Here is a 14,672-nt window from a genome sequence, read left to right as displayed (position 1 = left end):
ACTTGCAAGATTATAGACATGACACATCGGTATGACAATGAATGTTTAATTCACATTCAATGGAGTGTCATAGCTGGAGCAGGGTAAGGCCATGCAAACCTCACTTTACATTGTGAGCCCGTGGAGGGCCAGCCAGAGTCCTTCAGGGAATGACAAGTACATCAGAAGAGGAGGAGTTCGGTCCGCAGTCTGATAGCTGTGTCATTGGTGACCAAACAGAATATGGCAGTCCATGTTGATGTCCAAGGTGAGTGTCGCAGAGTGCATTGGGGGACAGTGGAAGGTGATGATGCAGAGGGCAGAACCAAGCAGAAACAGGCCATATGGCGGAGATGAATGCTACCGCTTCCTTCTGACCACAAGGGCATATTAATCTGCATCTTTGTCCTCTGCTGTTTCATGTGCCTCACATGTGGGTGGTGGTGTTCTGTCTCCAGCACTATGTGGCAGTGACACCTCAGGGGCCGGAGGTGGAATGTGTGCCGCACTGTGTGGCACTGACACATCAGGGGCCGGAGATGTGGATGGAGTGGTAGCATCAGCGTGCATCAGCACCAGGCCTTGTGGCAGCAATGCCATGATAAGGGTATTTATGGCATTGAGGGACCCAGCTACCTCTCGCTCGTGTGCAGCCATGGCAGCCGCTCTTTCCGCCCTCGTCCGCTCCATGGTCTCCGTGAGCCTCCGCATGAGTTCCAACTCCCGGGCGAGCTCGCTGGAGCCACTCTGACCAGACAGTCGTTCTTGTCTCGGAGTCAGGACTCTGGCGATGTCAGTCATGCTTCATTTGTGGGCATGGAGTGGACTGCCAGTGTCCGTTAGGGACTGTGAGTGGTCCCTGATGGGACTTATCCACCCACGTATGGCGTCTAGTTTGTCTGCCATGCAGTCAAACCCACCTGCACCTGTTCAACCAGCTTCTCCTGGCAACCGTGGTGGTGGGTGCCCTGGGCTGGGCTGCCTTGCTCCTGGAAGTGGGCTGCGGAGGGTCTCCACGAGCTGTTGAAGGGCATTGGAGTCGAAGGTGTGGTGGTCCTCTTCGTCATCAGAGAAGAGAGGTTGGGACTGCTCTCCAGGAGGTGTTGATTCTCCCTCTGCAATGTGAAGGGGAGATGCAGTTTAACATTGTGTTCCCATGTATGTTGACACATTTTACATATTTACATTCAAACTGCATGACAGTGTACATTGTGACTGTTTGTTGGGAGCTGACTATTTGATGGGGTACAGTGGACATTTTGACAACATCACAGATGTGTGTTTGTACTAGTACATTGTCAACTCAGATTTCCCTGTGATGCCATATGTGATTGGCCAGTTTCTGCCCACAAGTGGCACCAGTTGTGTCCTCTGTTCTGTTGTGGATGTGTTGCGGATTGTGCCACATCGTTGTCAATGTTGATGTGCTCTGCATGTAATGTGTATGTACCGCATTTGAGGGGAGTCACCCCTGCAGCTCTGATTTGGCTGCCCCTTATCCCTTACATGCGGTGTGCCTCTGACTTCTATGCTTATACAGTGCTGTGATATTGCATACTTGTGCATTGGTCTCTTGGTGGGAGTAGGGCATCTGGGGCATGGTTTGTCCGCAGATGTGCTATGCTTAATTGTGCATGTGTGCCACCTTGTCCACGATGGTCTGCCATATTCCATTTTTAGTTGCCAGTGACACAGTGGAGGTGACAAATAGTATTTGATGGTGTTCTATCACCTCTGTTATCAGGATCCTGTTTTTCTGCGGACTGAAACTTTTCTTCCTACTCTTCTTATCCTTGCCCTTCCCTGACCCCGAGGTCCCAGGCTGGTTATCCGGGGGTCTTGTGGGGTTCTGGTTGTCCTCTGCACTTGCTCTGGCTGGCCGACAAAGGACCTCTATCTAGACCTATATTGCTTTCAATCAGACCTTTTCAGGTTCTGTCCTGCCAGCAACTATCATTAACATTAAATACATTAGAATAAATACAAAAAGCTACTTTAAACTCATATTTATTGTTGTTTTTTTTTTCTTTTTTAAATGATCAAAAAAGCACAATTGTAACACTTGATATTATTTAAATAGATTCAATTGAAAAGATACACATATATACACATTCAAATAACAATTGAAAGTTAATCAAAAATCACAAATTCACATAACACTTTATCATAAACAAAGTAATCATTAATTGAATGAAACAACCCCACAGCTACCAGCCAAAGTACATTCTCACCACATTCACTACTCCAACCATTCTTCATACATCCTGATACTTATTAAAAACAGCAATATAGAATTCAATCATAAAGGGGGTCCAATAAATTGGTAGATGGAGGCAGAACAGATCAAAGGACTGTATCTGATGACACTGTGTCTCCAGGGATCACTCCTCAAAGATGATACTTGGTCTACACGCGTTTCGGTGGAGAACCACCTTCCTCAGGACCAGAAAAAGAAGCAAGGAAATCTCAAACCAATAAAAAGCTGGGGTAATCATAATATAGGCAGCAAACTTCATGCAGAGCTAGTTCTAGTCGTCCTTGCGGTTCAAATGCCAAAAAAGGGAAATTTTAACCAAACCGGAAAAACTCACATCCGCCTCCTTTTAAGATGAGAGTCAAATTAGATAAATCCAAAGTTGACAAATCAGATCGTAAGTAGTCTATGTCGATTTTATTATCCCAGGGTAGGTAGACACTTTAATATGCAAGATAAGTCAGTTGAGCTGCCAGCTACGTCTGACACTCATACATCAAAGTCTCCGCACCGCGTAAGATAAATATTGGACGGCAGATGTGCTATGCTTAATTGTGCATGTGTGCCACCTTGTCCACGATGGTCTGCCATATTCCATTTTTAGTTGCCATTGACACAGTGGAGGTGACAAACAGTAGTTGATGGTGTTCTATCACCTCTGTTATCAGGATCCTGTTTTCCTGCGGACTGAAACTTTTCTTCCTACTCTTCTTCTCCTTGCCCTTCCCTGACCCCGAGGTCCCAGGCTGGTCCTCCGGGGGGGCTTGTGGGGTTCTGGTTGTCCTCTGCACTTGCTCTGGCTGACACCATTGTGCTTCACTGTTGTTTGGCTTTTGTATGTGTTTTTTTTCCAACTTTTATAGTGCATTTTCCTGCATGTCGCGTGGGGATTGCAGGCCTGTGGCTGGTTTTCGCAGATTTTTGTATCGCAATTTGCGTCATCGCCGTTTTTTGCGCATCGGTGTTTTGCATTTTTGCGACGTTGCGTGGATTTTAATGTTTTCATTTGACGCGTTGTGGTAGGTCTATCGCATGGGGCCACCGTGTTGTGACTACCACGTTAAGACAGTGTTATTTTCCTGCGATAGACTGCGATGTAAAGAGTTGCGTTAAGCTACTTTTGCGGTAGTTATCACACTTTCTTGAGCATATCCCCCTCGGTGTATGCCTAAAATGACAATATAAAACCTGTAATGTAACCAAATATATTTTGTGTGCTGCATTTTATAATTGTAGAACGATATTACTAACATATGATGCAAAGATTGAAGAGGACTTTTGGAATTTACGGTTGTTAGTAGCTTAAATCTTTGCAGTATGTTCTCCTTAACAGTAGTATTTTAAGACACATCATGGCTATTAAATTATTTTTGTCTTTATCTTGCATCATAACTCTTTATTTTACTATCAAACCTTGTTTTAATTTATATTTTCTTTTAATGTCTTCGTTTTATGTGACTATATTAGAATATTTTAATGTAAATTGGGTCAAAAAAGATATTTTAGGATGAATATGCATGACAGAGGTTTAACTAAATTCCTTTCATTGATATCCAAAGCACACACTTGAAATTAATATGCTTTTTATATATTTTCAGACAATAATACAAGAATACCCTTGGGGAGAATGTAACCCGAATTTGAAACTGAAATATCATCCTGTCTACAATACCTATGGATGCTTACAAGAATGTAAGGCCAGATACATAGGAAAACACTGTGGATGTTTACCTTTTTTATTACCAGGTAGGCAAATGCGTAATAGGTTATGCAATTTAGTTTATGTAAACAACTCCCTCTCATGGAGTATAGCACCTGATTTTGAGGTAAAAATTTGATTTAATTAACCCCTTCGCTGCTAGGCCTTTTCCCCGCTGTGCTAAGCCTTTTTTTGGCTATTTGGGGTAGTTCGCACTTAGGCCCCTGTAACTTTTTGACCACATAAGGTATCCATGCCAAATTTGCGTCCTTTTCTTCCAACATCATGGGGATTCTAAATGTACCCAGGGTTTGTGGATTTCCCTGGAGGGGACCCAGAAATAACCCAAAATATAGCTACAATTTTTTTTGGTTTAAAAATTGGAAAAAGGGCTACAGATGAAAGCGGGGTTTTTTTCCCCCTGTAAATGGTATCAACAAAGGGGTTTTGGGGCTGACATCAATATTTTCCCAGATTTCAGGGACAAGCAGACATTTGTCAGAAAGCCAAAATTGTTTACACAGTTTTTGCATTATTCTGGGACATAGCCTATTTTTGATATTTTTTGTCCTTTCAACCTCCTTCCAGTTAATGGTAGAAATGGGTATGAAAGCAATAATGGATCCTGGAAAGCTATACATTTTAGAAAAGAAGCAAAATTCTGAATTCAGCAAGGGGTCATTTGTGTAGATCCTTCAAGGTTTCTTTATAGAAACTAACAGTTGAATATAGGAAATATGGAAAATTAGTTTTATAAAAACAGCCATTTGTGTCAACGTTTTCACCTGTAACTTCTTCTAATTATGACAGCTGTTTGAAAGCAAAATACCATTACATCTGCTGGTCCTTTCTGGTTGTGGGGATATATAGGACATGTAGGTTCACCAAGAATCCGACAAACCCAGAGCCAATAATGGAGCAGTGTCTTGCAATGGTTTTTTATTATGTACTGGGTATATAGCAATTAATTTGGGAAAATTTATACATGGAAACAACGGTATGAAAGACACCTATGTATTTCTGAAATTGGAAAAAAAATAGAGTTTAAAAACAGAAGATATTTGCACATTTCCCATACTAGCATGAGAATTATAGGTCATTTTACAAAATGACTTCTTTTTTACACATTGTCTTTTATTTGGAAGGCAGAAAAGCATCAAAAGTCAATAGGTAATAACAGTTGCTCTACAATTCTGTGTTACCCTAGGTCTTCTGATAAAAATGGTACCTCACTTGTGTGGGTAGCCCTCATGCCTGCGACAGGAAACGGCTCAAAATGCAACGTGGACACACTTGTTTTTTTATTTTTTACAGTGAAAACTGACTCTTTTTTTGCAAAGTGCCTAGCTGTAGATTTTAAACCCTAGCTCTGCCGGCACCTAGGGAAACCTTGCAAACCTATACATTTTTTTAAACTAGACACGCAGGGTAATCAAGGATGGGGTGACTTTACTGGCTCTCACCAGGTTCTGTTACCCAGAATCCCTTGCAAACCTAAACATTTGTAAAAAAAAAAAACACAATTTCCTCACATTTCTGTGGTGGAAAGTTCTGGAATCTGTGTGGATCTACAAATACAAAATCCCACCCACCCCGCATTCTCCAAAGTCTTCTGAGAAAAATGGTACCTCACTTGTATGGGTAGGTCAAGTACCCGCGAGAGGCAAGAGCCCAAAACCTATTGAGGTGTCATCAAAATGACCTATTACAAAACAACCTGGTTTTGCAAGGGGGGGTCCCATGAGTTTTTGGCCCCGGGTTCAGCGGTCATTTAGGGAAACCTACCAAACCCACACATTTCTGCAAACTAGACACCCAGGAGAGTCCAGCAAGGTATGGCTTGCGTGGGTCCCCCAACATTTCCCTACCCAGAATCCCCTGCAAACCTCAAATTTAACTGAAAAATCACTTTTTTCTCAAATTTCTCTCTGGGAAAGTTCTGGAATCTACGTGGATCCACAAATTTCCTACCACCCAGCGTTCCCCCTGGTCTCGTGATAAAAATTATACCTCACTCGTGTGGGTGGGTCAAGTACCTGTGACAGGCAAGGGCCCAAAACCTATTGAGCCAACATCAAAATTACCTATCACAAAACAACCTGGTTTTGCAAGGGGGTTCCATGTTTTTTGGCCACGGACTCGGCGGCCATCTATGGAAACCTACCAAACCCACACATTTCTGAAAACTAGACACCCGGGGTAGTCCAGCAAGGTATGGCTTGCGTTGATCCGCTAATGTTTTCCTACCCAGAATATCCTGCAAACCTCAAATTTAGCTGAAAAAAACACATTTTCCACATACTTTTGGGTGGAATCACCGTGCCGGCACAAATGTCCTACCCCACTCAGTCTCCTGAGTAAAATGATAACTCACTTATGTGGGTGGGGCAAGGGCCTGTGACTGGGAAGAGCCCGAAACAAAGGGATTAGGGGTATAGCACTGACAATTCTAAGTGCTACATTTTTTAATGGTTTTTTTTTATCAACAACTTTTATTGAAATGTTATCGTACCATATGGGCAAGCTCAACAATGAAAATACAGAGGAAGCACATCAAGTGATAACTCTGGATGCCTGCAAAACATTAGACCAGGGAAACATGAAACCCCCCACACCCCTAAGTGCACCATACATACTTAGGAAACAAGTAAATGCCTAAAAAGTTCCCAACTACGTTTCATGAACAACAGGACACTAAACAGGTAAATTATTCACCGCTAATTGTTCAATGGGGTCACGAGCAGTAGCCTGCGACACAGGGGGCAATTCGATGCCTCTATAGGCGGCCCACCAGGACCATATCTTTCCATGCTTCTGTGGGCAACCCCTCGCCTGAAACAATGCGACCTCTGCAGACATGCATCTGTCCAGTGCTTTTTTCCAGGTGGTGAATCCGGGGGGGCCGAGTCCTTCCAATGTTGCGCTATGTCATGCTTGGCTAAGGTGAGGCCCAGGAATAAAAGATGTATTTTGTAGCGATTCCCCCCAATGTCCTGTGTAAAAGCGCCAGTCTAGGGTCTAACAGGATATCCCACGCCAGGACACGGCCAAGGCAGGACACCACGCTCGACCAGAACGGCAGAACCACCACGCAGTCCCACACCATGTGTAAGAATGAGCCATCATCCACTTGGCAGCGGAGACAGATCGGAGATTGAATAGCTCCCATTTTCCAGAGTCTATGGAGAGTGTAATACACCCTCTGGAGATATTTGAACTGGATTAGTATGTATCTGGTAGACACGGATGCATATCGAGGACTAGCCAAAGCCTTGGCCCCAGTCATTGTCTGTAAGGGCCGGCAGGTCAGCAGCCCATGCCTCCCGGGTTTTGTGGATTGAGGTCTTGGTATGTGTGATGAGTGTCTGATAGATTTGCCGGATTTTATGAGCCCTAATATCCCCCATCAACAGGCAACCTTCCAACGGATAAAACTCAGGTAGGGCCTCTAGCTGCCGTAGCAGGGGGGTCAGGGCATGGCAGAGCTGTAAGTAGCGATGGAACTGCGACTTGTGAAGATCAAAATCCAATTGCAGCCTCTGAAAGGATTTAAGAGTGGTCCCCTGTGTAATATCTCCAAGCATGGAGATACCAATAAGGTCCCATGTGCCGAATCCCTCGAGCGTCGAGACCAACCGTAGGTGGGTACCTTGCCAGAGGGGAGTGGCACCAACCCATGGACCGAACCACCCGCCTCCATGTCTGGATGACTATCTGACAAGCCGGCAGGAGTGCATCTAAGGACGCGCTGCTATATAGGAGATGAAGCAAAGGTGTGACCACCATGGCGATCCGCTCCACAGCATAGGCCGGATCTGCTTGGGATCCATACCACCATTCATTGATCACCAGAAGGTGAGAGGCGGAGTTGTACGCCCGAACAGCCGCAGCAGCTATACCCCCACAATACGTGGATTGTGTACTTGTCCAGAGCGCCACACGGATCGCGCGCCCCTGCCAGAGGAATTTATTCAAAAGGGCATTGAGCTGAGTAAACCACGACGGGGGGATAGGGTATGGTTAATTCTGGAGCTTATAGAGTATGCGCGGCAAGGACACCATTTTAAAAGTCGCTGACCTACAGTACAACAATAGGGGTAGCTGGGACCAAATTGTCATCTAGTTGCGAGCGGCCAGCAGCAGCAGAGCAATATTGTGAGTCCAGGCGACGGTGGGCCATTGTGAAATGTAGACCCCAAGGTATTTAAAGCCAGATGCTGCTGTGATTAACTACGAAGCCCAGGACTGGTTCCTTTGTTCTCCATGGATAGGGAAAAGCGTGGATTTGGACGGGTTCACAAAGAGACTGGAGGTCTTTCCAAATATGCGAAGGATCTGGAGGACACGTGGCCCGAGGACCACAGGCCGGACAAGAAAGAACAGAGCATCATCTGCGTACAGCGCAATTCTGTCGGAATGCTCGAGTGATCAGTCTAGTCCTTTAATTTAGGGTCTTGACGCACCCACGCCACCAGGGGCTCTATCGCCAGGGCGAAGTAGAGCGGGGACAGGGGGCATCCTGGACGCGTACCCCTACGTATGGGGAAGGGGTCTGAACAACATCCGGTCACACGCACCGAGGCAGTCAGGTCTGTATACAACAGCTTTGCGTACACAATGAACCGTGGGTCTAGATTGACGTCTGCAAGGAGCTTCAAAAGGTAGGTCCAACTCAGCGAGTCGAATGCCTTGTCGATATCAGCTAACAAGCCTGCTGCGGGACGACCTAAACTGGCGTCTCCCGTCATGGCATTGTGGGCTCGCCTGATATTATGTCTAGTGGAGCGTTGTGGCATGAAGCCTGCCTGGTCCAGATGGACGAGGTCTTTAATACAAGTGCGAAAGCGGTCGGCCAGGACTTTACCGAGGAGCTTGGGTTCAAAGTTCCACAATGAAATGGGGCGATAGGAGCCCAGGTCTTCCGGGGGATGACCAGGTTTGAGGGAAATGACAATTTCAGCATGTCGCCAGTCCGGTGGCAGAATGCGCTGTTCCAGGGCTTCATGCAATGCCTTGAGTATGTAAGGACCCAAGGTTGCTATATGTGGACACAGAAAGTCACTGGGAAACCCGTTCAGGCCTGGAGCCCGACCTGGGAGGATATTAGCCAGCGCCGCTCGTAGGTCGTCCGTCGTGATTGGGGCATTGTTAGAATGGGGAACCTCTGGTTGGCACAGGTAGGTACTTGTGACAAGCAGTGGTCCCTCCTTCTATTCAGGGCGAAAGAATTACCCCTTCAGAACAACCCCTGCTCACCCTATAGGTAGTGTGGCGCGAGCAGTCAGGACTAAACTTCAGGGCGCTAGTCAGTTAAGCATTTATGATCACACACAGTAAACCACAGCGATCCCTCACAAATGGACACCAGGCGTAAGTTGTATCAAAAATACGGATGCTTCATGTAAAAGATTCTTTGTTACGCAGGCATGTACAAGACCATAAATAACGGTTGCGAAATGGAAGCCACAAGATGATAATTAGGCACTGTTCTTTTCTTGGGTAACTTGTTCGATCACGAGCGCTTCACAGGGCTCGGTTGAGTCGGTCCAGTCACGATGATGCGCAGGGCACCCGGGGTACAGTGATACGGGAAAATCAGAACGTTGCGGACCCCGAGTCCGATAGAGAGTTTACTGTACCTGGGAACGTGCGATGTGCTTGGACGAGTCTTCGGGGGAGATGCAGGTTCTGCACCTCGCGGGTCTCCGGATCAAGAATTCAGCGGGCCGCTCTCGGTAGACAGGTGCGGCCCAGGGCCCCCGACACGGACTGTGCGGGAGGTCACTGCGGAGGGTGGCACGGTCAGACTCAGGCTGGGAGGTGAAGCGGGGCGGCCGGATACGTTACGACGTGCGGGCGGCCGTCCGAGGCTTGATTTCACTTCCCAATTCGAAATCTGGCGGGAGGGCGAGAGGGCACCAGGCACGCTCCAGTGGCAGGCAGGTGACAGGGAAGCGGGGCGGCCAGACTCGATGGGTCCAGAGCGACTCAGGTAGAGCGGGGCTCTCGGCGAGGGGAGGCGGCCAGGCTTCTGGGTGTCACGGCCCTAGGAGGGTGGCAAGGTGCGCAGAGCACTCCGGCGGGAGAAAGCACACGGCTCGAGTTCTCAGACGAGCGGAGACACGGTGAACCCACTGGTCCTGGGGTTCAGTTCAGGGGGCAATCTCTTCTTCCAAGCCCTTGGAGATAGTTGAAGAACAAAGTGCAAAAGTCTCTTTTAGTCTTTTTCCTCTCCTTCCTCAGCAAGGCACCTACTGCAGGCCAATCCCCCAGGTCAGGGAAAGTTACTCCTCCTTCAGCTTCTTCCAGGTCCTTCTAGTCGGGCAGAGTTCCTTCGTGGTTCAATCTGGATCTGATTTCTTAGGAGCCAGGCTCCTACTTTTATACAGGGATTCTTTTGTTCTTTAGCGCCAGGGGGCCTGGGCCTGGCTCAGTCCAGTTCTGGAGTACTTTGTTTTGGTGACTCGGCTCTTTCCTTTCAGCAGCAGGGCAGAGACATCAGCCGCTCCACAGGGGGCAGAGCCGGCTTTGTGGTGGCAGAGCACAGGTCTATTCAAGAGTCAGGGTGGGCTACTCCCACCCATCCTGGTGCAATCTCTCTACCCACCACCTGGCAGCCAACCTGTCTCCTGGAATACCCCAGCCCGGCTCCTGTACTGTTGCTAGGCAGAACACACACCCACAGCAGAGGCGGACTGAGATGGTCAGGCACGCAAAGGCTAACTTTCTAAAAGTAGCATTTGCAAACCCAGGATATTAAAATAACCTTTACTAAAAGATGTATTTTATTATCCCGAGTTCAGGCATACTAAACATGACGTTCTACCATGCTCTCTGAGTCCACTGGGGTCACAGCGTGTAGCGATCCCAGCAGCCCATTCTGGCCTAGGGAGAGCAGGTAGCCTTCAATAGTAAGAAACGAAAATGGTTGTAATTCACTATTAATACATGCCACACACATCAGGGCATGTCCTACCTTATGCCTACAATGCACCCTGCGCTTGGGCCTACCAGAGGGGTGACTAACATGTAGTTAAGGGAAGGTTTAGGGACTGGCAAGTGGGGACACTTGCTCAGTCAGCCCGACAGTACCAGACCGCGCACAGGTTCTGCAGTGGCAGATCCTAGACACATTTTACCCCGCTGCTTCGGTGGGTGGCACAATCAGTGCTGCAAGCCCACTAGCAGCATTTGGATATACAAGCCCTTGGCACCCCTGGTGCACTCTACAAGGGACTGACAGTAACCCAAATATGCCAAACGTGGAAGTCAATTCACATAATACACTTTACCATAGGGAGAGCATATGCACCTTAGCACTGGTCAGCAGTGGTAAGGTGCCCAGAGTCATAAAACAGCCAACACCAGGTCAGAAAAAATGCAGGAGGAAGGCAACAAGTTTAGGGATGACCCTGCAAGAAGGGCCAAGTCCAACACAACCCCCTTCCAGCCAAAACGCAGGGTAGACCAATCACCACCGTGATGGTCTTCCTTGCTTGGGGCGATAGAACAAGGACCTGGCCCGCAACTGCAGGGGCAGACTCCAGTTCTACGCCAATCTAAACCTATTGGACGTCCTCTGTACATACTCTCAGGGCCCACCAGGCCAATCCCTGGGGAACCCTTCTCCTCACCTGTGGACACCACCTGTGCAACACCTAACCTTAACTGGCCCACAGGTGTGTCCCAACAGATAGACAGCAAAATGTTACAGTGGCCACTGACAGTAGTCAGGGATGAGACCCAGGCCGTATGCCTCTCAGGGCTCTCAAACCTCTGTGGCGCAAGGGAGCGGGGGGCAGTAGCCCCAGGGGCTTGGCACCCTTTGTCCATTCTCCCCCTTGTCAGGTCAGGTATGATATCCTGGCACGGGCCCACCAGCCCCAGGACTGTACCCGGCGGATGGACTAAAGACTGGGGTGGTCTCTCCCGCACCCGGTCCTCCTCCTTGGGGCTCCGTACCCTCCCACCTTGAGTGGTACCCCCTTCCAGAATTGCCAGGGCACCTGTGGCAGGTGTCTTGCGCAATTCACCCACCAGTTCAGGGGTTCTATCCTGCAACTGGGCGTCCAGGTCACGGGGGACACCCTGAACCTGGCCCTCCAACCTAGGGTCTAAACCCTTCAGCTGAGCCGGGGTCAGAGGCGAGGACTCCCTCCCTCTGCACCCCCTTCCAGAGTACTGCACACTCCCAACTGGAGTGGTACCCCTAGAAGCGACCTGGGTCAGGACACTGATTACAGTTGTCCCACCCTCCAGGTCAGATAACACCTGAACCTGGCTTCCCAACCCTGGGACCAACCCAAGCGGTTGAACGCTTGCCTGGCGCACCAGGACTTCCCGGGGAGCATGCATGCCCCCCCTGAGGGTGACACATAACTCATGTGTCGTGTGACAGTCTGCCTGGCGCTGATCTCCTGACCCCTGTCCATCTGACAGTGCCTGAAGATCCCCCAGGACAGAAGTGATGTCACCATGGTCCTTTACTGGTGATGCTGCCCTTCTATCTGGCCCCTGACCCAATGGTTCCTCCACTGGGGACTCTTTCCCCCTCTCACCCCTCACTCTGGACTTCTGCACCCTCCCAACTGGAGCGGTACTGCCAGATACCAGAACCGGGGGAGGCCTGCTTACAGACACTCCCCGTCCACTAGACACTAGGGGATCCCCCTCAACGGGCGGACCATCAGGACAGCCTAGGCTCCCCGCCTGGTGTTCCCTTAAAGAACCATCCAGGCTCTGAGACTGGGTTTCGGGCACCTGGGGGCACGCAGCACCACACTCACTCCTTCTCCACTGAGACAGGACGTGAGCCCCTACACCCCTCCCACTACCAGGGGACCTAGCTGGGCTACTCTGCACCACTTCCGCCACTCTGGGTTGGAAGATACCTGAGCCACTCCCCACGGGGTCACTCCCCAATGCCTCTCCAGACCCTCTGGAATCCACCAAAAGGTCTGCCTCCAATGTGGGCTCTCTGCGGTCAGAGAACTCACCCTCACACAGGTGTTGGCATAGCTCTGGAAAACAGGGACTTACAATATGCTCTCCCACAATTGGATCACACAGCCCCCTAGCAGGGTTAAGCAAACTATCCTTCACCTTACCATCCAGTGCCTCACACACGTACTCCACACCACTCTCCTGAGACTGGCAAGACAGTACCTGACTGTCTCTGTCACACAACCCACACTCTTCTGGGCGGTCTTCACACTCACCCACCAGGACTTCAATTTTGGGGGAACCCCCCTCCCTGCACCTCTCAGCTAGAGTCAGTAGAGTGTCCTTCCCTCCACTAGGACTATGAACCCCTGCGCCATATACCCTATTCCCTTCAGGGATACTGCGCACTACTGGAGCTACCTCATGCCCTTTAACCTCCTGGTGTATGTCAACCCCCTCCTTCAAGTCAGGTGCCACATCTCTGGGTGTGCGTACTACTCTCTCAGCACTATAAATTTCAATATTGCTGCCACCAGAGGGAAAGTTGTCTAAACTCTTGTCCTCGAGATCCAACTCCCTCATTCTTACTTCATGCTCCATGGCCAGCCTTTGTCTTTCCATTTCCATTCTCAGTTTTGCCATCTCCACTTCATGTGCTCTTGCAGCCCTCCTGTCGGCCATCTCCTCTGGCGATAGGCCTCTGCCAGGCTTAGAAGCACCTTCTGGGGGTATCACCTCCCGTGCATTCTCTGGGAACTTTGATTCGTGCCAGGCTCTCAGCGCTTTCACGTACTGATTCTTGGTGCCTAGTCCACTTTGCTTAATTCTGTACTTGGAGAGATATCCTTTCAGGACATCATTTGTGCACTTCCTCAGTGCCTCTGGCTCCCAATCGATGTCATCAACTCCAGAGAATATAGAGGACGCCCTGCCTCTCTTGACTGAGCTAGGCATGGTTTCTTAAGGTGGAGATTCTTCTTTAGCAACAACTGTCAATCAATCTGTGACTGCGTTATAGGTCTGCTCTACATGGTGATCAATAATTCACTGTATGTAAATCATAAATGCAAATTCGAAATCCCACCACTGCCACCAATGTTAGAATGGGGAACCTCTGGTTGGCACAGGTAGGTACTTGTGACAAGCAGTGGTCCCTCCTTCTATTCAGAGCGAGAGAATTACCCCTTCAGAACAACCCTTGCTCACCCTATAGGTAGTGTGGCGCGAGCAGTCAGGGCTAAACTTCAGGGCGCTTGTCAGTTAAGCATTTATGATCACACACAGTAAACCACAACGATCCCCCACAAATGGACACCAGGCGTAAGTTGTATCAAAAATACGGATGCTTTATGTAAAAGATTCTTTGTTACGCAGGCATGTACAAGACCATAAATAACGGTTGCGAAATGGAAGCCACAAGATGATAATTAGGCACTGTTCTTTTCTTGGGTAACTTGTTCGATCACGAGCGCTTCACAGGGCTCGGTTGAGTCGGTCCAGTCACGATGATGCGCAGGGCACCCGGGGTACAGTGATACGGGGAAATCAGAACGTTGCGGACCCCGAGTCCGATAGAGAGTTCACTGTACCTGGGAACGTGCGATGTGCTTGGACGAGTCTTCGGGGGAGATGCAGGTTCTGCACCTCGCGGGTCTCCGGATCAAGAATTCAGCGGGCGGCTCTCGGTAGACAGGTGCGGCCCAGGGCCCCCGACACGGACTGTGCGGGAGGTCACTGCGGAGGGCGGCACGGTCAGACTCAGGCTGGGAGGTGAAGCGGGGCGGCCGGATACGTTAC

At 49.0% G+C, this 14,672-nt stretch overlaps 1 protein-coding gene across 1 annotated transcript in view; it reads left to right on the top strand.

Moving 5' to 3' along the window:
- ASIC5 (acid sensing ion channel subunit family member 5) overlaps positions 1–14,672 on the top strand; it is a 612,782-nt gene that overhangs the window by 347,126 nt on the left and 250,984 nt on the right. Inside the window, exon 6 of the mRNA XM_085641714.1 lies at positions 3,832–3,979. Within this exon, the coding sequence (XP_085497840.1) occupies positions 3,832–3,979 (148 nt within the window). The remainder of the gene's footprint in view (positions 1–3,831; positions 3,980–14,672) is intronic.

This window comes from Triturus cristatus, chromosome 2_2, assembly GCF_964204655.1.
Source record: "Triturus cristatus chromosome 2_2, aTriCri1.1, whole genome shotgun sequence".
NCBI classification, from domain to species: Eukaryota; Metazoa; Chordata; class Amphibia; order Caudata; family Salamandridae; genus Triturus; species Triturus cristatus.
This window is presented reverse-complemented; position numbering and strand designations above follow the sequence as displayed.